Source organism: Solanum lycopersicum, chromosome 12 (genome assembly GCF_036512215.1).
Source record: "Solanum lycopersicum chromosome 12, SLM_r2.1".
NCBI lineage: Eukaryota > Viridiplantae > Streptophyta > Magnoliopsida > Solanales > Solanaceae > Solanum > Solanum lycopersicum.
In genome coordinates, this window is record NC_090811.1 from 3,799,214 (window position 1) to 3,821,382 (window position 22,169).

The window sequence follows — 22,169 nt, forward strand, 5'->3', positions numbered from 1 at the left end:
GTCATAAAAAAATAATAAAGTTAGGCCATTCTCACTTGTGTCCCCAAGGTAGCTACGATACGGAATCTTAGTAGTCTAGTTGGTTAGCTATTCGAACTCTCGTTTTGATAGTGAAGGTTCAATTTCATCTCCTCTCCATTTCCCCTACCCCGACACCCAATTTTAAATAAATAAATACTCTCCCTATTTCAATTTATGTAGCATTTTTTATTTTTCAAGTGTCAAATAATTTAAATTTGACTATTTAAATTTTGAAATGCGAAAAATAACACATAAATTGAGACGAAGAATAGGGAAACTACGATAGCAGGGAACTAGTATAAAAGAGTTGGGCTGTTCTCTGCCCTTTGGCTAAAACAAAGAGAAGTATATCTGTTCTTACCAGTTTAATATCTTAACGTGAGCCATCACCTCACATGATATTAACTCATAAATTGTACTATATATGAGTACATTTCAAAAGAATCTGCCTAAATATACAAAGTTGAAGACGAATGCAAATGATTCGGTTGAACTCACAGAACCGGCCCTTTAAAAGCAACAAGTAATTAGCGTTTAAGAGTTTTCTACGATCGATAACACCGTTCCTGGACAGGAAAATAACAATGAAAAAGAAGGCATAGTATGCATATGTTGTTGAGACTCTTAAATGAGCAAATAAAATTTTGCTATATCACTAGATCCTCTCCTTCCTAACTTGCTAGTTACAAAAACCTCATAAACCTGAACCAAGTGAATAAGCATCAAATCCGAATTCTCCTCCGTCTAACATGGCTCCATCTTGATCCTGCATTTTTTCAAACAAAATCATTTAGTACGTTTACACGCCAATGTCTGAGTTATGTTGCTCAGACTCTTCGAAGATGTCACTGAGTACTTGTCGGATCTTCCAAAACTGCATTTTGGAGGATCCAACACAGCTGTGACAACATTTTTTGAGAGTTTTAGCAACAAAGTTAGACAGCAATAAACGAGTTGATTTCACAGATTACTAGCTGAGAGTCGAGTGACCATTTGAGAAATCAACCCACAACAAACCGACATAATAATGACCATTAATCTTTAAGAAGAAACAACTGAGAGTATTCAAAATCCGTGCTTGTAAAAGCAAAGGGGACTAACTAAGAAAGAAATTGAATCTAACATAGAATTATTCAACTGAAAAGAGATGCATAAAACAATGAGCTTAAAAGTTGAAGGCAGCAATAGATGCATTAGGTGTTGATATTGATCGATTAGTACAAACTAACAGAAACATTAGGATCAGACCTACCTTTAACTCATTTTCGTCTTCTTTTGTTAGTATAAACATATTTCAGCGGTAGACCATATAAACTATTTCTCAGACAGGCACAGTGAAGCTCTAAAGCATAATTCTGTTCAAAAGAAAAGCTTTCGTCTTCCCTCATGAGAGCAGAATTGCCTCTACAGCACACCCTAGAAGACAGTTCGAACTGCTAGTAGCTTGTTAAGTTACTTTTCATTATTAAAGGTCGATTTTATGGAGAATTCCTATAAGTTGACTCATAAATATGTGAAGTAAACAAACCTCACTAGTATACATCCAAGACATTAAGTTCCTCAAGTGATAAGTAACTCTAGCAATAAAAGGTGCTCCAAGTCCAAGTTGCCAGAGTAGAAGACAATCGGCAATGCCATTTAATGGTGTTTTTTACTCCTCTTTTGTGGTGGCGGTAGAGAGTGTGCAGGGTGGTTTGTAACCCTCTATAGATCTCTTTTGGTGTTGGTCACAAGGTAATACAGCTATAACTTAAATCACTCTCGATGTCATATAAACAAATATATTTTTGAAAAAAAAAACTTATAAACATTTATTTACACTAAAAAGACCACCAAGTTAAGTAGCATCCTTTCTTCGAGAAAGTTTATCTGATCTATCACCACCAGAGACCGCGGACTCAGGTCAAGTATTTAAAAACAGTAGTACGCTCAGCTGCTATTCAGGTCTCAAAATTCTTCTTTTTTAAAAAAAAAAGGTGTGGTGCTTAGGCCAGCTTGTGCATACCTTGTTTGAATCTATGACTAAACTTCAGAATAAAAGCTTCATAAATAAGACACAGACCAAAAGAGTTCGCTTACCTGTTTCATTTCACCCATAAGATCATCAAGGGAGCCATAGCCCTGAGGAAGAAAACCAACTTGTTGCTTTGTTGTCTGGAAGAGGTAGTCTTCATTTGTTTTTGTCCTCGAGTCATGAGTTAATTTTTCACTTTCACGATTGTGTGTGTGCATTGAAGAACTACCATTTGATATGCAGTTCAAAGAAGTCTCCACCCTTGTGCAGAACATATCATTGTTTTGGTCCACAGGATGAGTTAAAGAGGCCATTCCACCATTGCTAGAAACTTGAGAGCTCATGTTACCAAAAATATTGTTTGAATTGTGGGAATAATGTTGGTTCTGATCTGGCCACCGTTGGCAGGTTGCTTGGTTCATAATCTGAACAGCAGCCCCTAAACTTTCACGGCATTGTGTTTCTCCTCTTGAAGCTTCGAAAGGTACGGAAACTATGGTGGAGGTTGAAAAATCAACAGGATTGTTCTGCAAATGAGGGCCAGTTGAAGTATCATTGTCTCGTACTCTGTCTTGAGGCAAATGGCTGTTGCTGAAAGGTTCATTTAACGGAAAGGAGGTTGACTGGAACTTCAGAGGCTGGAGAGAAGTTTGCCAATTCTCGTTAGAATATCTATCATGGTCCAGAAAATTGGAAGAACCACTTACACCAGTATTGAAGGCCTCAGAGCTAAAAGAGGCTACGTTGAGAGAAGTCTGATTTCCAAATCCCATCCCCGTCAGTGGTTGCTGGGAATTTACTTGAAGCAAAATAGGATTATTTGATACATTGGGCATAGAGCTGTTTGCGCTACCAACCAATCTAGAGTTCGTGAATGTACTGGCCACTGTATGCAGTCCTGACTCATCCAAAGGATTCAACTCTCCTATGTGTGTGGCACACTTGCTCTGCTGCAGTTGATCAAGCTCCAAAGATGCAGGAATCCCTTGGAAAAAATTAGCATTCTGGCTAGCAGGTGGAACATTTGCGTTAAATTTCATCAAGGCATTGAGGGAGTTATTACTCATATTTTGACCATGATTAGGTTGGAGAATAGGTGTAGATGCTAGATTGCGAAGGCTTACACCAGAAGGACTATTTAGTCTGCCAAGCATGCCTCCTGATGCATATGATGATGATAAGCTAGCTTGACCGAACCTACCTGATCCAGCCAACGTTCGAAAACCACCAAGCCCGTCCAGTGAACCCATTCGCATGTATGCAGAATCTTTACCCCCTAATGCAGCGGCAGCCAAGTTGGCTTGCTGGGCATCTGCCGCATTGATCCTTTTCAAGAAGAGCCTATACTTCTGTGGCACAGAACAAAAGACGAATTAAAATTTTAGACCTTTGTGCTTTTACCAAAAAGTAGAGGACACGAAGGCCGAAGGACAGACGACTCCTGCAACACCTTTGTAACAACAACAAACCTGATCCCACAAGCAGACCTTACCCCAATCTTGGGAGGTAGAGAGGTTGTTTCCAATAGACCCTCGACTCAAGGAAAAGCATATCAAAACAGATCTGGAACACCTTTGTAATCGTTAAGACAATGTTGGAGGAAATAATCTAGCTTTAGATTTGTATTGTTTCCCTTTATTATATATCCACATGCATATTTAAACATGAAATGTTTGAATGAGCTAAATAACATTTGTGAAAACATAGCAAGAATTATATTTTTCCTAAGATGTAGCAAGGATATATGATTCTTCCTATTCTTGGTACCTTCTTTTAACATTCACCTCATCCATTTTCACATCTCACAAAAGGTCTATAGCCGAAACTCCTAATTTTGTAAAATATAAAGAAAAGGAACTCAAATGCAAACATAGGGAATTATTAAGAACAAAGAGAGAATAATGCCTGGAGATGGCTCGCCACATTCTCTCTTGTAAGTCCTTCAACATTCATCAGATCAAGAATCCTCTTAGGCACAGCTTCTGCATCAGAAACATTATTGAGAAATAAGTCCATTAATATGGGAACAAACATAAAAAAATAGACGATGAATCTAAGATAACCACATCAATGCTAAAAAAACTCACTTTCAAGGCCTAACTGATGAACTGCTGTAACAAACTTCTTGTGAAGCTCTATAGCCCAAACTACACGAGGTTTCTTCTGAGTTCCGGGATCTTCATCATCATTTCCATTTTCATCGCTTTCATATTCTTCATCCTTCCTTTTCTTGTTAACCTTCCCGTTTTGATCTGCATTACCTGAAACCTGTGATCCTCTTTCGCCTTCTCCTCCTCCCTGGTGAGCCTTGTCTTGATCATCAGACTTGTTTTGCTTCTTAGGCTCAACTTTCTTTCTCCTTATTACATGTTGCCATATATTCTTTAGCTCCTCAAGCCGGACAGGCTTCACCAAATAGTCACAAGCACCGTGAGTTATTCCCTTCATTACAAGTTTGCTATCACTGTTTGCTGACAACACTGGACAAGAATAGGTCAATGGTCAAGAAACGAAATAAACTTTAACGGATTAATTTGATATAAGCAACACAGATCTTCAAGTCTTGATTCAACAATATTTTATCTGACGGCAGCCAAGGGAAAAGAACAGCAAGGACAGATAAACAATTAAGATAATGAAGGTATTTTTACTTATGACGGGAAGATCCATCTCGAGACCAACAAGCTCCAGAAGTTTAAAGCCATCCATATCAGGCATGTGGACATCACTGATCACCAAGTCAAATCTATCTTTGTTTTCCCTCAACATCTTCAACGCCGATCTTGCCTGACTCGTCGTAGTAACTGTGAAACAACAGACCATTTTCAGAAAATGCAAGTTAATTTTGATTGGGGAAATAAAAACATTTCAGTCAGATGAAAAGAACCGAAAATAAATGAAGGAAATCAAGTTAGAAGTTTCGAATCTCCCCATAAATTTACAATGGTACACATAGTTGAACTCCAACGCTGTCATGAACAACTACAAAAACTACACCTCAGTTCCAAACAGTTGGGGTCGGCTATATGAATCTCACTTATACATTTAAGTTCACATCATATAATCACCATACTATACTAAATAAGCTAAAATATAAGTTTAACATACGTATGCGTGCACATACACACTCGCCCACCAAAGCTGTCATGAACATCTGAGAGAAAACTAGGCTTCAAACCAGACTATCCAAAACAAAAGTACAAAATGGAGAATTTCGACTTGATTATACTCCATAGTAAGCTGTACACAACAACATCTGCGCCTCAATCCCAAACAAGTCGGAGAGAGCTATCCATTTAAGCTCAACTACACAGTCAAGTTGAAAAGGCCAAAATCAAATTAAAAGAACTTCAAGATTCTTTTTTTTATTTATGACTTCCATGGTTGAAAAGACCACAGGGTCTTCCCGAAACAGCCTCTCTATGTCCACGAGGTTGGAGTACGGTATGCGTCCACTTACCCTCGACCCCACTTGTGAGATTACACAGCATATATAGCTGTTGACTTTCATTGTTGAAAAGCAACAATCCAATTTAAAGGGAACATGAACCATGCATGAAGAGGAAAAGCAATATTAACAGCAATTGAGAAACATGAAAAATCTTGGAACTATGAAAAACAAATTCTAAACCTTTGTTTTCTGGGAGTTGAAGATCTAAACTTCTCCTTATAAAAGTCTAAATCAGAACAAAGTTCTGATTTTTTTTCAGAATGGAACAGAAAACAACTTCCCAAACAGCAGAAATTGCAAATAGCATCAAACTGAATCAATTCAGAAACTTTACCAACTAGTCCAAATTGATAAACCAAAAAAATGAAATCTTTAAGCAAAAACACAGAAAAAAAAAACATAAATACCGTGATACTGGCATTTCCTAAGCAGTCCATCCAACAACTTCAAACAAATTGGGTCATCATCAACAGCAAGAACCCTCATACCAACTGGAAAATTATCATAGTTTTCCCTTTCACCACCCATATTTCCTCTAATTTCCTCCACAGTCATTTCAAGAACCACAAATTAAACAACCCCACAAGATAAAAAAGACCACCCAAACAGAATCTGAAGAAAAAGATTACAACTTTAGCACAAAATCACAAAAGGGTCACTTTTCAAGAATCTTTCTGAAAACCCCAGATAAGATAATACTCTGAATATATCAAACAACTGATGAACAAGAAGAAGAAAAACAAAACAAAAAAAGAGATCTTTAGAAAGAAAGAGATAAAAGAAAAAGAAAAAAAGAGACAAGATTGGAACTTGGAGTTATAGTAAGTAATGATGGTGATTGGCCAGAACAGAGTGAATGGTTTTCAACTCAACAATACACCAAATCATACAACTTTTTTTAAGTCATTACAACACAACCCCACCCCCCCCCTTAAACTCTTCTTCACCATCAAGACCTCAACTTTTTTCTCTGTGTTTGTCTTTTGCTTTTTTCTACCCACCCCCACCCCCTATACTCTCTTCTTATCACAAAAAGACATTGGTAATAATAAAAAAATGATTTTTTTTCCATTTGTGCTTATGTTATATATGGACATAAAGCTATTATGTTTTATACAGTTGCCAGTTGAGTGAAAATATATTTTAGTCTTCTGTGAAGCTTTTTTTTTCAACCTCACTCACTTTTTTTTAAAACTCATATATGGGAACCAGAAGCATGCTTATTTGGAACTGAGCTTTTTGTAGGCTTTTTAGAAGTTATCACATGTGACTCATCTTCATCTACATTATTCACATTTCAAGATATCTTAGCCTTCCATATTGGATATTCAGTGTCCAAACTAATCTTGACCACTTTATCTCTTACACTCGGTAAATAATGTATTGTATTGTATATTATATTGTTTGAATGAATATAACATTTGGATAGGTTGTATTATTATATATTGTTACATAATGTTACATGTCAACGGTTTGAATGATAATTCTATCAGAAAAAGTACGATACATATAGAGCTTGCTATAATATATTGTATTTTTATTGTCTTAATGAATATGACATTTGGATAGATTGTATCGTTATCGGTCGTGACATAATTTGGATAATAAATAAACGAGAAAAGTATAGTATAGGTAGAATTACTGCAGAAAGGTCGGGTAATACTAAATAAAATAAGATAATTATTTTAAATAATAAGTAACTATCAAAATGAATATGTTTTTTTTTAAATTACAATATAATACAACGAATAACAACCATCCAAACAAGGTGTTAATGATGGATTTCTCAGTGTGAACTGAAATTTAGTTAGACTTTGGACATTTTTGCTAGAAATCGCTTTATTTTTATTATAAAATTTTGTTACGTAAGTTTAAATTTAATCGACATCTAATCAGAGATGAAAAATTAAGAAAAAAAATCTTATTAAATTGGTTACATGCTTAAGTTTTTTTTTTTTTTTTTTGGATCTTACTTGGATTTATCTAATCTAGAAACATTGCCAAGTGAAAACACAATTAAAGAACAATAGAAAAGTGAGATGGTTGACTTGAGAATATATGGTTTATACACTAAAGTAATTTTTTAGGACTTTTTTTTTTATAATCTTAAAAGGTACTAAAACTTTAATAGAATAGGAAATTCATGAAGAAATATTTTCTAATTAATAATAATGATTTAGTACTTGAATGCTAATGATATTTTTCCTTTTGTAGTTGTGTTTTACAACTTTCATTTCATTAGTTTCTATGAATTGCGTGATTTAAGGTTTTATTTTTTGAAACTTTTTAAGAAATTGACTTCACGTTAATTAATAAATTAATTGATTAATTAATTATATGAGTAGCCACCCCATTAATTAGTACAACATTATTATTTCATGAGAAATAGGGGTCTACAAAAGAAAATAAATCATTGACTATTTTTTCCTTTTTGTAAAAAAACAAAAATTTCTATAGGATGTTTCGATAAAAAGAATTAAGATTTTCAAAATCAAACTGTAATTCATAAATCAATTGTAAAATTAATTTATTGGTGTGAATTATTGAATTATTGGCTGGTGAATAAATTAAAATTTCATGCTAATTAATAACTTATCGCTTACTCAAAAAAAAATTATTAAGCAATTAGTTGACCCATTAAGAATTATCATACTTAAATTCTATAAAGGGAAAATTGTATATAATAACAAACTAATAACCTAAAATAAATGGAGTAGATAGGGTTTGATTTAATTGTGCTCCATAGCAAACGTTTGCAAAAAATTGTCAGGCGCCTCTCTCCCAAATATCTGGCTCGCCACTCTCCTCCAATCTCTCGCTCGCTTCCTCACTTTTTATACAAACACAAGTGTATAAAAATGGTTTCTAATTGTATAAAGCAGAGTAAATTGTATAAATACATATATTTTTGTTCCCCTCTCTCCCCTCTTCCATATCTCGCTTGTCACTCTCTCAAATCTCGCTCGCCACCCTCGCCTTTCTCACTTATACAAACAGAAGCGAAATGTATAAACTGTGTTTCTGTTTGTTAAAGCGTAAAAAAATTGTATATACACATGCAAGTACATATATTTTCGTCCTATACACTTATAATTATACAATCAAAATACTCCCCTGCCCAGTTTCTTTTGTCTTTCTCTCTTTCTTGTTTTATACAATTTTCAAATTGTATCTAATTTCTCTCTTTCTCATTTTATACAATTCGATTCAATTGTGTATTCCTTGTCAAGTCTCTTTTGTCTTTCTCTCTTTTTCATTTTATACAAATTTAAATTGTATATAATCGTTCTATGCATTTATAATAATACAACTCGTTTTATACACTTCGTTTTTATACAGTTCTTTGCCCAAGTGTCTTTCTCTTTCTTGTTTTATACATTTCATTTTATACAATTTGCTTCAACTGTATATATATAACGAATTATTGTATACATGAATATTTGTACAATAAATGCTTATTGCATGCATCCTCAAAATTTATTTCATGTTTTTTGTATTTTGATTTAATTATAGAATTAATAGTTTAACTAGTATTGAAAAAAATATTTTGTTTGATGGGAAATTAAATATATTGGCAGGAGTTAAAGTGAAAAAAGGGAACACTTGTGATTGAGCGAATACAATTGGGGTTGTAGCTACCCCTATAAATCGGGCACCTTTCGTCGAAAAATAATGTTGTATTAATAAGAAAATGATATACGAAGTGATTAAATAACAAATTTTGAACACTCTTAAGAGAATAAAATTTTGTAGCCCATGATTTTAGATACATTGAAATAGTCTTAAATGATCATCTCTTTGAATCTCACTAACGATATTTCTTTTTCACACCCTTCGAACTTCATGAAATTCCTGATTTCGTCATTGAATACAATCATCGGATAATTACTAATTTAACGTTGAACCAATCAATATTCTATTGAATGACTAACAAATTAGTATATTTATAAATCAACATCTGATAAATCATACAGTTAAACAGAGGCGGATCCACATGGTATTCACCGGGTGCTCGAGCACCCATTAACTTCGTTACGGAATATATATAAATCTATGTAGAAATTGATATGTATTTGTATAAAATTAACATAGAGCACCCAATGAATAAATGATTTAGTTGGCCCAATGGCTCTTAGATGTGTACTTAAGACTTTTTTAGTGTTGTTGTACCAAGGTTCGAATCCACTGTTAACACATATTTTTTATATTTTCACTTTAGAGCACCCATAATCTTAAATTCTCACTTTAGAGCACCCACAACCTTAAATTCCTAGATTCGCCACTGTAATAAAATATTTTTTTGACAAAATATAAGTTTATCAAATTTGTAAGTATTGAATATTGAGGGAAATGCTACAACCATTTTCGCACACATTGTTAGCACAGTGATCACATTGGAAGAATTTTATTGACAATTATTTAACTCATAATCCATTTTATTTGATCGGGGAGTAGTATTAAAAATATCTTTAAATTTAATGTGAATTATTTGTTTTATTTTAAAATTATTTATAATTTTAAAAATATTTATTTACTTAATTAACTGAATTTAAATATACTATTAATCTTGCAATATTTTTAACACATTTCTCAGCTTTCTATTAAGATCTTAATGCTCCTGCAAGAAAACGAGAGCACTTGCCATGTTATGTGGCAGATCTGGAGTGTGTCTACGTTTAGTTAGTCAAGTAGAGGAGTGATTATAAGTTTGTCAATAATTCAAAAATAAAACTAATAATTTATGCTAAATTCAGGTGTTTCTGATACTTTTTCTATTTAATAAATTTTATAATATAATATAATGTGATTGTGTATTTATTTTATGATCGAAAAAATCATATAAAGTTATTTTTATAAGCTTTCCAAATTCAAGAATGATGAATTTTCCCATATATCTTTTTACTTAAACAGTAAATTTAATTCTGTGCTCAAATTTCATTGAAAATGTTAATTTAATTAGGCACAAATTATAATCTATGTTTATTTAACTGATCGATTCGAATTAATTGAGATTTATTTTGAATTGTTTTAGATTTTTCCATTCAATGATATTGGTTGTATTGTTTTTTTAAATTTTATTTTCCTTCGGATCAAATCTATATAAGTTCTAATTTATTTTTTCTTTGGTTACAAAATATAATATTATGTAAAAGATGACGATAAGTTTTATATAAAATGTCTTATTGATATATTTTCATAAATTTCAAAGGCATAAAATTATTCACTTGTATATGTTGCATAAATTTTAGATACATTGAATCTTATCTAAATTGACTATTATTTTATTTTTCTTTGTTGTAGAGAATAAAGTTGATATAAAAAAAAAACGTACGCAACGTTTTCTTTTAATTATTTTATCAAGTTATAAAATTTATTGTTAACGTGTTGCTAAATACTTCATAGTTAGCCTTTATAATTCATTATTTTCCTTTTTTGGTTTAATAATTTATCATTAAATAAAATTAGAACTTTTTGTTATTTTGTGCCAGAGGTTATTAGTGAAAATAAAATTAATTTAATGAATATTTATCTAACCAATTTAACCAAAGTAAAAGTTGCATAAAAGGTTAAGCACTAGAGATAGTAACTTTTTTTTAAAGAAAACTATATGGTACAATGAACTATTAATTAAATAATTTAATAATATCATATTGGTCAACCATGTGCCACCAATTAATTTGAGAATCAAATTCATTATATCAACATTACCTTAATCAATCCTCATTATGTAATTATTAGGAAAAAAATTCAAATCTTCACTATAACATACTTTGGTATGTTGTCAATGATAGTGTGAAAACAATGTTAAAATTATTATTTAACCAATTTTACCATGGACATTAATCTATAATATTCATACACGTTTTTTTTTTGGTCCGACATACATATTTACAATTTTAATATGAAATTTTAGAGGTGAGTAAATTTAAAAATTAAGCAAAATATATGTACATGTTGTTTAATTTACAATAATAAATCGTATTTATGAAATATGACTAGTAAATTTATATTTTTAAAATTCAGATCATAAATTGTATTTCTAAGTAAGCACTTATAAATAAATAAGTTATGTTTTTCAAAAATAAAATTTAAAAATTACGTTCCAAAAATGTGCTTTTTAACCCATTATTTTTCTGAAATTAGTATGTAATTAATGCAACATCATACATAGTTTTGTTTACAAAATTTAATGGATGTTCCATGTGAAAAAAATAAATATAAACTCAATAAATTGTTTAATATTTATTCAAATCTAGTACTAGCTGTAACAGACTAGTTCTAAATTATATTTTTTATTTATATATAATAATAATATGACTTATTATATGACAGTTGAAATGATCTTTTTTGATACTTCAACAAGTACATTTTATTTTTTATGTTATTATTTTATTATTGTAGACATGTACAAGTGATAGATTCAAACAAAATCCCCTTTAATAAGGAAACTCAAAAAATTCTTCAGGTGTAAATTGTCGAATTCTTTTATATTCATATATAGCTTTGTGTGTTATTTCACTTTTTATAGATAGTTATTATATTAAAGTAACATGATACAGTAAATTTTTTTTATGACAAACATGTATTAAGGGGTCGTTTGGTACAAAAATGAATAATGTAAGGATTAGTAATGCAGAAATTAGCAATGCAGAGATTATTTTTATCAAGTGTTTGGTTCATTGTTTCTTATCTAATTTTGTGCGTGGTTTAAAAGTTTTTTTTTTAAAAAAATTTCCAATTATACCCTAGAGTTATTATGAGATTTTATATTTCATGTAATTGAGTCAAAGTAGATAGTTTACGGAGAATATTATTTTTTATAACATTTTTAACTGGTTAGGAAAATAAAATTTTTATTGTCATGTTCACTATTTTCTCACTTAAATTATTTGAGAGTAAATAATTGTCATCTTAATAAATTAGAGTTAATAACTCAAAATGTCACACAACTATAATGATTATAGAAAAAATTTATTGAACTTTGTTTTGTATCAATAAATTTTAAAAAACTCTTTATCATAAAATAAAATAAAAATATAAAATAAATATAGAAAAATAAATTAAACTATTTTTATACTCGAGATGTGTGTGTATATATATATATACACACACTCTTGTTTTAGACTACTTGTGTAATGTTTAATGAACTTTCATTAAGAGAAAATATTTTACTTATGAATTGTTCTTAAATTCATACATCAACATTAACATATTAGCCGGGCTATAATATTTTATATTAATAACAAATAGATTAAGTAATTCATATTTTAGAAACAAAAAATTAAAACTAAATAATAAAATTTATAAGCTAATTTATTTAAATAACTTTATTAGTATAAATATAAAATATAAAATATAAAATAAAAAAATAAATAAAATATTAAAAGGATTTGAGGGGTATTTTTGTCTTTACCTATAATAGTTCCATGGCATTAGAGCTAATACCTCCAAATGGAAGGTATTAGTAATACATCACATAATACCATGTAAGATGTATTAACTAATCCATGTATTAGTTATACATAGGCTCACATTCCTACCAAACACAGTATTAAATTATATCCTATTTAATAAATGGATTATTTCTTTTAATACAGCCTACCAAACGCCCCTAAATTTATTGCTTGCAAACTCAGTTTATACGTTCAAGTTTTAACTTTTTTTGCGATATGAGTTGGTCTTTTTTATAATTATGCATGATGATTCAATATAATTTGGAAGCATAATCTATAAAGTTATGCGTATTTAAAATTAAACATGTTAATCATATAAAATAAATTTATTCACTCGTGATATTTGAGAAGATAATTCTTTAAATACATTAATTTCACTTGTCATACTTAAAAACACATTTTTCTCTCCTTTGTGTGTTGAAATCACGATGGTTTAGACAATTCAATTAAATATTTAAGATGAATCATACATGTTTGGCATGATTTACATGTCACATATATATTTCTTTACTTAGTAATTTTAAAATCATAAAGATCCAATATGATTAGTAAAAAATTCATCTAAGTCGACTAAAATTAATATACTACTTCATTATTAAGTCATATCATTCTGTCAACTATTAGAACGATTGATTTTTTTCATGCCAAATTAATCAAATTAAATCACAAGTCGAGTTTTTTCTCCGATTATTAATTTTGTTCAACGTTATGGTTTGAATTGTACATCATTACTCACTATGTTGAACATATTCATATTAATTTGTCATGACTTACATTCCGATACGGCGATACCGATATAATTTTAACATCCAACTTTTTTTCATTAAACTTGAAAAGAAAAAGTTATATTCCATTTTGTGCAAATCATCCCAATTAGGCCCATGAGAAATAGCCCAATGGATTGTGAAATTCGAGTGGGCCGCACCGCCTCTGGCCCATACTGTATATAAACACCGGCGTCAATATATTTTCGGGTCATCTTCAATATTCCTCTCGAGTCATTTCTCTGCAGCTAAACCCCTGCGGCTTTAGGTTCCAGAAACTTCGCTCATCGATTCAGGTTTGCGTTATATCCTCTTAACATTGTTATTAATTTTTAGTTTAATCATGTTTTTTGTTTGATATTGCGTTTGTTATGTGTTTGAATTTTGCTAATTGTTTAATTTCGTTTTTGTTGAATTTTTGATGTTGTTAATAGTTATTTTGATCGTGTTTTATTTGACATTGAGTAGTAATTTGAACGAATTAGTATCGGTTAAAGTTCTACTGATGTTATTAGCTACTTGAACCGTGTTTTGTTTGGTATTCTGTTTGTTTTGTGTTTGAATTTAGCTAATTATGTAATTACGTTTTTGTTGAATTTTTGCTGTTGTTAATAGCTACTTAAATCATGTTTTGTTTTTATATTGAGGTTGTTTCGGATAGGAATTTGAACGATTAGTATTGGTTAAACTTTACTGTTGTTAGTAGCTACTTTTGTTTGATAATGTGTTTGAATTCAGAAAATCACTGAATTTTTTGTATTGGTAGGATTAGTCTATTTAGTAGTAGGAGATTGTTTTACGAAGGGGGAAATAGTTTTCATTCTTAATATGCTTTGTTATGTTTTTGTGTTGTAAATAAATATTTTTTCTGACTCTTCTTTAGTTTTAGGTTTAGATGTAAGTAATTGAGTTCACAGTATTATACCAATTTGCTTTTGTTGCAGTAGCAGAAATAACTTGATCATGAATTAAGGACATCCCTGTTAACCTCAGTTGTAAAATAGTAAAAGCATTGAAGTTTATATATAGCACTTCAACAAAGAAAGAAAGAAAGATGCTTATTGAGTCATTCACATGACGATCACTGTGTTTGCTAGATGTTGAACTAGAGTGTTTCTTGATAAGTGATAGGAGTAGTAACTTAGTAATGCTTAATGTTTGATTTTTTTTCGTCTTGATAGTTGCACAGTATTGGCTAGTTTGCCCATACCTCGACTATTCCATTGGGAACCAGCCACCTATACACTAGTATAGATATCAGGTAACTCAGCTTACAGAACCTCGATGTATAGGAAGAAATCACCTTTTGTTAGGATCTGAAACCAGTCTTCACTTTATTGAGCAACTTATTTAAGTTCAATGATTGCATACATTTAATAATGATCAAGATCTTCTTAGAAAATATGCAAGCAAAGGGCTCTTATAGCCTGTCCAAGGAAAAAGGAATCGGGCAAGGGGATGTGTTTATAGGTGTTCAAAATTGAGAATATTTAATCAATGAGTCTAGTGCAGTAAGTGTATGGACATCATATCTGTGGACTAGAAGGCAGTAGTTTCATCATTAAAAAGAAAGCGATTCTGAAATTCCGACTGTATGAAATGAGTTGAAGTAGGTTCACAACTCAAAAGCACTCGAAGAACTTGCTTTTCTGCGCCTTTGTGGTATTCTGCTTATATCAGTTTCTGCTTGCAAAATGAGATGTAGGATAGTAAATGTTACCTGTTCCCAAAAAAAAATAAAATGAAATGTAGGATAGTGAAGCTAAGATCTCTGCAAGTTCTTAACTCTGTTTGTTAAGATCGTTCCATAACAAACTATGAAATAATTAGCTGGTTAACCATATCAATTTCTGGTAGTGTTAACATAGATGTCATTGTTACTCTCTCTGTAGAAAATTAGAATCAGAGGTGCATAAAGCTGTTTGTGTTTGCAAAGTGCATAGTGTCACCACTCACCAGCAATTGCATTGCTTTATTGATGAGGATTTCTCTTTGGAAAATCTTTTGTGAGGGTCCAATTCTTTTTCCCCTATTGATCGGTCGAGACAATCTTAAATTTAAGAACCAAAAAGTTGATTGAATATTGCCTACACCTTTTATCTTCCCTGTCACAATTTAAATACAAAAGAAACTCTGTGGAACTGTGGAACTCAATTTTTCCATGGTCCATACCATTGTCCATAATGTTTGACAAATCCTTATAAGGAGAAAAGTACAGGAGCTAAAGGGGTAGGGGATAGAGCGAGTTCATCTCCATCTAGACAGTCCCAAAGCTGATGAATCCAAGTTGTTTTGGAGAACTCTGTAACTGATGCTATTTTCATTCATTTTCCTTATCTGTAGGGCATCACGATTGGTAGCAGGATATGTTGACATTAGGGTGATGATATCTATATTTTTACAGAATTCTGTTCTTTTTGCTTCTTGGCAGACATGAACGGTTTTAGACATTTCTGTAACTGTCTAACTGACGCTATTTCGTTCGTTTTTCTTCTATGTGTTGGGCCTAGCAAATGGTAACATGATATGTTATGATACTAGGGTGATAATATTTGTCTCTTTATGGAACTGGAAAGACGTGATAAAGTTGAACTTACTATTTTATCAATCAGAATAAGTTACTGTATTCTACTTCTTGTCCCATTTATATTTTTTACTATGCTTTCTGCTACAATAAGCATAATCATATAGATCTTAGAAACACATTGTTTTGCCTCGTTTCTGCCGTCTGCTAATTACTCTTCCTTAATTTTCTTTTCCAGGTTAAGACGTCACTGCTAGAAATATGGCCAAGCATCATCCCGATTTGATCATGTGCCGGAAGCAGCCAGGAATAGCTATCGGTCGACTTTGTGAGAAATGTGATGGGAAGTGTGTGATTTGTGATTCATACGTCCGGCCTTGCACACTTGTCCGAGTTTGTGATGAATGCAACTATGGATCCTTTCAAGGCCGTTGTGTCATCTGTGGTGGTGTTGGTATCTCTGATGCTTACTATTGCAAGGAGTGTACTCAGCAGGAGAAAGATAGGGATGGCTGTCCAAAGATAGTCAATCTTGGTAGTGCCAAGACCGATCTGTTTTATGAACGTAAAAAATATGGTTTCAAGAAGAGATGAGAGGGTCGGATACCTCTTTCACCCTTCGGTGAAGTTCACTACTGGAATTTTGTACTAGCATAATTGTGTCAAAATTAGGCATTTGAGTATAGCCTATGTACTTACTCACTATATTGCCTTGCAACTTGCTGTATTACATACTGATATCACAAGTTTAACCCATTGTAATTTCGTTTTGTGCAAGGGTATGCAACAAAATGCCAACGCTAATCGACTTCCGATCTAGTTTCTTTTGGGTGTAATTTGTGAAAATTTTACTTCAGTTAATTTTCTATCATGATGTACACTGTACTCTTGTTCTTTAGTCAGCATGTTGATGGGATTTGTATTAGGAAGTTACAACATACATTAAGAACAGCAGATGACATAAACAGAGAGTTCAATATATCACAAATCCACAAAAAGAAATAGTTGCTAAAGAACAGCTTGAACTAAAAGGACGTGAAATAATAGCTTTATGCTAAGGTTTAAATAACTTCCATAGATATACAGACCATATAATAAGAACCAGTTTTATGCATTGATCGTGTAGAAATATTTATATAAACAAATTTAGGTGTGGTCACTGTTTATTTCTGTTACAACTTATGGACATTCTAGATCATAGTCTACATATACATTTCGGGAAAACTTTAAAAAATGTAAGACTCGGTCTATGATTTCGTAAGTTATTATCGTCAAATATTTTATCTGTAAGGTTGAAACAACGTATAAAAGAAATATAAGTGTTAGACTTGACTATATATTTGCAAGGACTTTGGGCCTAATATGGGCCATCTACTATAATCAGCACCCTAAAAATTGGGCCCAAATAGAATACCGACCCAGTGGGCCTTGGGTTACATTGTTATATAGAACCAAAACTAGGGTTTTTGTTCGTGCTTTAGGGTTTCAATCAGCATCAGAGCTTAAGCGCCGGGAATCTCCAACAGCAAAAATGGTGAGTTTCTATTCGAAATATTCAAAATTGATACTTATTGTAAGCTTGTGTATGCTAAACTGATTTCCGTGCAATTTTTGTTTAGCCTTCGCACAAGTCATTCATGATTAAGAAGAAGCTAGCGAAGAAGCAGAGGCAGAACAGGCCAATTCCTTACTGGATCCGTATGAGGACTGATAACACAATCAGGTATTCATATTCACTAATTGCTAAAAAAAATTGAGTATTGTGATATTAATTTGGACTTTTACTAATGAAGTTTCGTTTTTGTATTTTAGGTACAATGCTAAGCGTAGACACTGGCGTAGGACCAAGCTAGGATTTTAAGGTGGAAGAATCGTGTTTTATTTAAGTTTTTAATGGAAAAACTTCTCGGATTATGTTTTATTTTCGAGTTCAATAGGAGCTCATTTGCTGAGGAAACAGACTGTGCTTTTAATTTTGGAAGAGATTTATATATTAATGACCGATTATGAAGTCGTTTTGTTTAATTTGAGCTGTTAAATGTTGGTTAATAGTAGTATTTTGTTATTGCATTTTCATGCATTGAGTTATCTGTTTGTGATTTATATATTAATGACCGATTATTGCATTTTCATCCATATTGTAGGCCGTTAGTTGTAAACCATGTTGATTTGAGTTTTAAACATATAAAGGTATGTGCTTTAAGCTTATATCGGAAGAGTGTTTCTCCACTCATCACCTGTACCTACACCTTAGATATTTCCACTGTCAACTTAGTATCAAGAGCCATATTGCATTTTATCCTTTGCCTTTTTATTTGCATATCAAGGCGGCTGCTTCATCGGCTGTTATGTCATTGTGACACACCCCAGAGACCTAGCACATACTTTTGCGATGATTGATTAATCTACTTGTAGTCCTTATGGATGGTGTTGAAAGTGTATTTGATCAGAAGTGTGGACTTGGGAATCTTTCGAGTCCTAAGATATCTTGATTAATTAGAAGTGTTGATCTGGATATCCTGCACTTCAGTGTCTGTAGGAATGTGCATGAAGAAAAATGTTCTTTACTGCAATTATTCATAAACATGGACTGCACAAAAACTTTATTCCAAACCAGGGTGAGAATGACATCCATGAGTGCTAACTGAGCATTTGCCATTGGCTAATATATAGGTTTTGTGTTCTATATCAGATTGAGCTCTCAGCACTTGTCATAGCTAGAGGTGTTTATATTTTCAAAGTGTATTCTACTGGTACTTGATGCATGCATTTGTATAGCTGAATTGTTATTCCATGGACAAGTATAGTTCTGTGGTGTAAATTATGAGGGGTTGGATATCTTTCATGTTGTAGAAATGACTGAACATATATAGTTCCTTTGTGCGACTTTTTTTTAAAAAAAAAGATATTCCAGCCCTCTGTCTATTTTCTTCATATTGCAAAGAGGTGATTGCTTCTTCTTACAGTAGAAGCTTTACATAGTGACTTGGCCAGAGGCTTTCAGCTTGTGTTAGTACTGTATTGCCATTTGCACTTCTGTGATGCAGCAATGGGGCAAATGTATTGTATTATACTTGTAATGTATTCTGGATCATGGACGTATAAAGCAATTGGTTAAATTTGTAAAAATCTCATGCAACTTTTCACCATTCTATGGAAATTGGTTTGTGGATTTCTTTTCGTATTAACAATAAAATAGATGAAAGGCGTTAATTGACACCAGTAAAGCCTGTGTATTAGTGTCTTTCATAGCACATTTATTCAATCTATTTATATCTAAACTTGAACATATTAAGGGTAGAAAATGAGTGTTCCATGTATGAATATTTAGATTTTCAAATTTATCGACATTCGGATATCAGAGTTAAACGTACTCTGGCTGATAATTTTTTGTAAAATCCCACATTTATGTCAGTCATGGAGGGATCCTCTAAAACACATCGAAAGCTCTGAAGATAGTCATTTTGCATTTTGCACTTTGAGAACCCAGAATCTTTTTAAAAAATGTCTTTCGTGATTAACTTAGTCGGTATGGAGGGTGGTTATTCATACGGATAATTCGGGATTGTTCCCCCTTTAATGTTTATGTGATTTGCAAGCTATTACACATGGGTTTTGCTTAGTTGATATAGAGGATGATTATCTATAAGGATGATTCGGCATCGATCCCTTCAATGTTTTCTGAGTTGAGTCTGTAACGTAGGTCTTGCCTAGTACAGTATGCATCCTTCTTTAATGTCTTTTGAGTTAGTCTGTCACATAAGTCTTTGTCTAGTAAGGTTGACAAAAGATGTGACAAAGGTTATAACAACTACGGAATAACAGTGAAGTTCATTATGGTGAAATTCAAGCCGTTTAGGATAAGCTTCACGTAATTGTGTGGACAAGCGGAGTCTGACGACAATATCTTAAAAATCTGTTGATTTTATTTAAATACTCCCATAATTTTTAATTTAATAAGTTGCTCAGGTTTCAGATAACTTGAATTTTAATTTAATAAGTTGCTCAGGTTTCATATGATAAAAAATTAAAAACATTAAACAAAAAAAAAGCCTCTAAAAATAAACAAATGAGAAATATCATCGGTAGAGTTTGTAGGAATATATATAGGAGAAGTTAAAGAAGTAGAGTTCCACTTCAGCTCAAATTTTATCTAAATTTAAATTTCAAATATCACGTTTAAGAGAAAATCAGTTTATTACTCTTTCTTAGTATTTTTTTTGAAAAAATGTAATGCATATATTTTTATAACTAATTTAAATATTTTATTAGTTATCAATAACGGAATAAAAAGAGACTAGTTTGTTACTCCTCTTTATCTTTATTATTTTATTTTATTTTCTAGCGTTTTTCTTCCTCTTTTTCTTTTATTTTGTTATTTTAATATTTTCCCAACGTTTTCTCTTTTTTTTTCTCTCTTGTGTTTATCTTCTTTACTTTTTTTTATTATATGTTATTTTTTTTACTTTTTTTTTAAAATTATTATATCTCTATTTTTTATTTAATATTTAAACCAAACATAAGGATACGTTTTTGAAATAGTAAGAGTTCATTTAGATCTTTTATGTTGTGACTTCTAAAAATATGCATTTTTGTAGGTTATTTTAGTGAATATAAATACTATCTTTACTTTTCTAAATTGAATAGTATTATCTGAAATTATCCATACTCTCAAAATCTAAATTTAAAAATATATTTATAATATCTAAAAAATATTTTTAAACTAATGAAAATAATTCTCTCTCTTTTTTAAAAATCTAATGTAACTTCAAAGACAAATACTTTTAGTTCAAATTCTTAAAATAATATTTAGTAAATTAATCTTAAAATTATCAAGTAGCATTTTTATTAACTTACCACTTGGCTTAATCAAGTTACAAAATACAAATTACTCTCCTTTATTATACATAAATATCTTCTTGAACATTGTCATTGTTGGGAGATGTTGAACTTAGGGCAATTTGGTTTGGATTGTAGATATATAATGTCTAACATGAGTTAAATATGAGTAACTTGTAAATCAATTGAGTATTAATTAATTTTTTCTAATAAAAAACGATGAAAAATGAGTTAGCTATCAATCGATACTATTTATTGGTTATCTTATTTAAGTTAAAAAACTCATTTTTTTTCATAACCTAGCTATTTTTTGCCGACGATATAGATTGATCAAATCAGTCATTTAATCTATTATATCCAAAAATATAATACTAATAAAAAAATTATATCTAAAAAAAAAAATAACAAGAAAAATAAATCCTGAATAATATATAGGATACAATATATATGAGAAGTTAAGAAGTAGAGTTCTATTCCAACTCAATTTTTATTTAAATTTAAATTTCAAACATCACATCTTTCTATTAAAAAAGATTAGTTTATTACTTTATTTTATTTTTATTTGTTACTCCTCTTAATGTTCTTTACTTTTTTTTTAATTATTAATATTATTAGTATTTTTACTTCTGGTGCTAATATTAATTTTATTATTACTATTATCATATATCTTTTACTTTTCTAAATTAAATAGTATTATTTGAAATTCGTTCTATGAGTAAGAGTTCATTTAGAACTCTTCTACTATGGATTTTTATTTTTTAAAATAATGATAAAGGTTTTTTATTTATTAAAATCTAATGTAACTTTAAATACAAATACAAATACTTTTAATTTAAATTTTTTGACAATATTTATTAAATTAATCTTAAAATTGTCAAGTGACATTTTATTAACTTGATCTCTTGGCTAAATCACATTACAAACTACTCTCCTTTATTTTATATATATATATATATATATATATATATATATATATATATATATATATATATATATATATATATATATATATATATTATATTCTTGAACATTGTCATTAAGATATGTTGAACTTAGGGGCCGTTTGGTTTGTATTGTAGGGATATAATCTCAACATAAAAAT

General features: G+C 30.9%; 3 protein-coding genes and 1 long non-coding RNA gene across 4 annotated transcripts; 3 read left to right on the forward strand and 1 right to left on the reverse strand.

The window, feature by feature from the left end:
* Positions 1-385: 385 nt before the first annotated feature.
* LOC101246797 (two-component response regulator ORR24-like) lies at positions 386-6,698 on the reverse strand. Its single transcript, XM_004251717.5, has 6 exons — positions 5,894-6,698; positions 4,687-4,839; positions 4,123-4,515; positions 3,941-4,017; positions 2,101-3,384; positions 386-787 (listed from the first exon to the last, which is right to left on the reverse strand). The coding sequence occupies exons 1-6, from the start codon at positions 6,039-6,041 to the stop codon at positions 716-718; spliced, it is 2,127 nt and encodes a 708-aa protein (XP_004251765.1). The 5' UTR covers positions 6,042-6,698; the 3' UTR covers positions 386-715.
* A 7,213-nt stretch (positions 6,699-13,911) lies between these two features.
* Positions 13,912-17,099, forward strand: LOC101247104 (PHD finger-like domain-containing protein 5A). Its single transcript, XM_010315533.4, has 2 exons — positions 13,912-14,000; positions 16,467-17,099. Exon 2 carries the CDS (start codon positions 16,490-16,492, stop codon positions 16,820-16,822), a length of 333 nt encoding a protein of 110 aa, XP_010313835.1. The 5' UTR covers positions 13,912-14,000; positions 16,467-16,489; the 3' UTR covers positions 16,823-17,099.
* Positions 17,100-17,597: 498 nt separating this feature from the next.
* LOC101247403 (large ribosomal subunit protein eL39x) lies at positions 17,598-18,253 on the forward strand. Its single transcript, XM_004251719.5, has 3 exons — positions 17,598-17,762; positions 17,848-17,951; positions 18,041-18,253. The coding sequence occupies exons 1-3, from the start codon at positions 17,760-17,762 to the stop codon at positions 18,087-18,089; spliced, it is 156 nt and encodes a 51-aa protein (XP_004251767.1). The 5' UTR covers positions 17,598-17,759; the 3' UTR covers positions 18,090-18,253.
* Positions 18,254-18,370: 117 nt separating this feature from the next.
* Positions 18,371-19,357, forward strand: LOC138340618 (uncharacterized). Its single transcript, XR_011213311.1, has 2 exons — positions 18,371-18,418; positions 18,556-19,357. It is a non-coding gene; the product is annotated as an uncharacterized lncRNA (long non-coding RNA).
* The last annotated feature ends 2,812 nt before the right edge of the window (positions 19,358-22,169 follow it).

Bases quoted from the DNA above. Each gene is read 5' to 3' on its own strand.
- LOC101247104 (XM_010315533.4), top strand. From the start codon at position 16,490: ATGGCCAAGCATCATCCCGATTTGATCATGTGCCGGAAGCAGCCAGGA.
- LOC101247403 (XM_004251719.5), top strand. The intron at 17,952-18,040 runs GTATTCATATTC...TTTGTATTTTAG, and splicing joins AGGACTGATAACACAATCAG to GTACAATGCTAAGCGTAGAC.
- LOC101246797 (XM_004251717.5), bottom strand. From the start codon at position 6,041: ATGACTGTGGAGGAAATTAGAGGAAATATGGGTGGTGAAAGGGAAAAC. The intron at 3,385-3,940 runs GCATTATTCTCT...TCTGTGCCACAG, and splicing joins ATGTGGCGAGCCATCTCCAG to AAGTATAGGCTCTTCTTGAA. The intron at 788-2,100 runs GTAAGCGAACTC...GAAAAAATGCAG, and splicing joins TTATGGGTGAAATGAAACAG to GATCAAGATGGAGCCATGTT.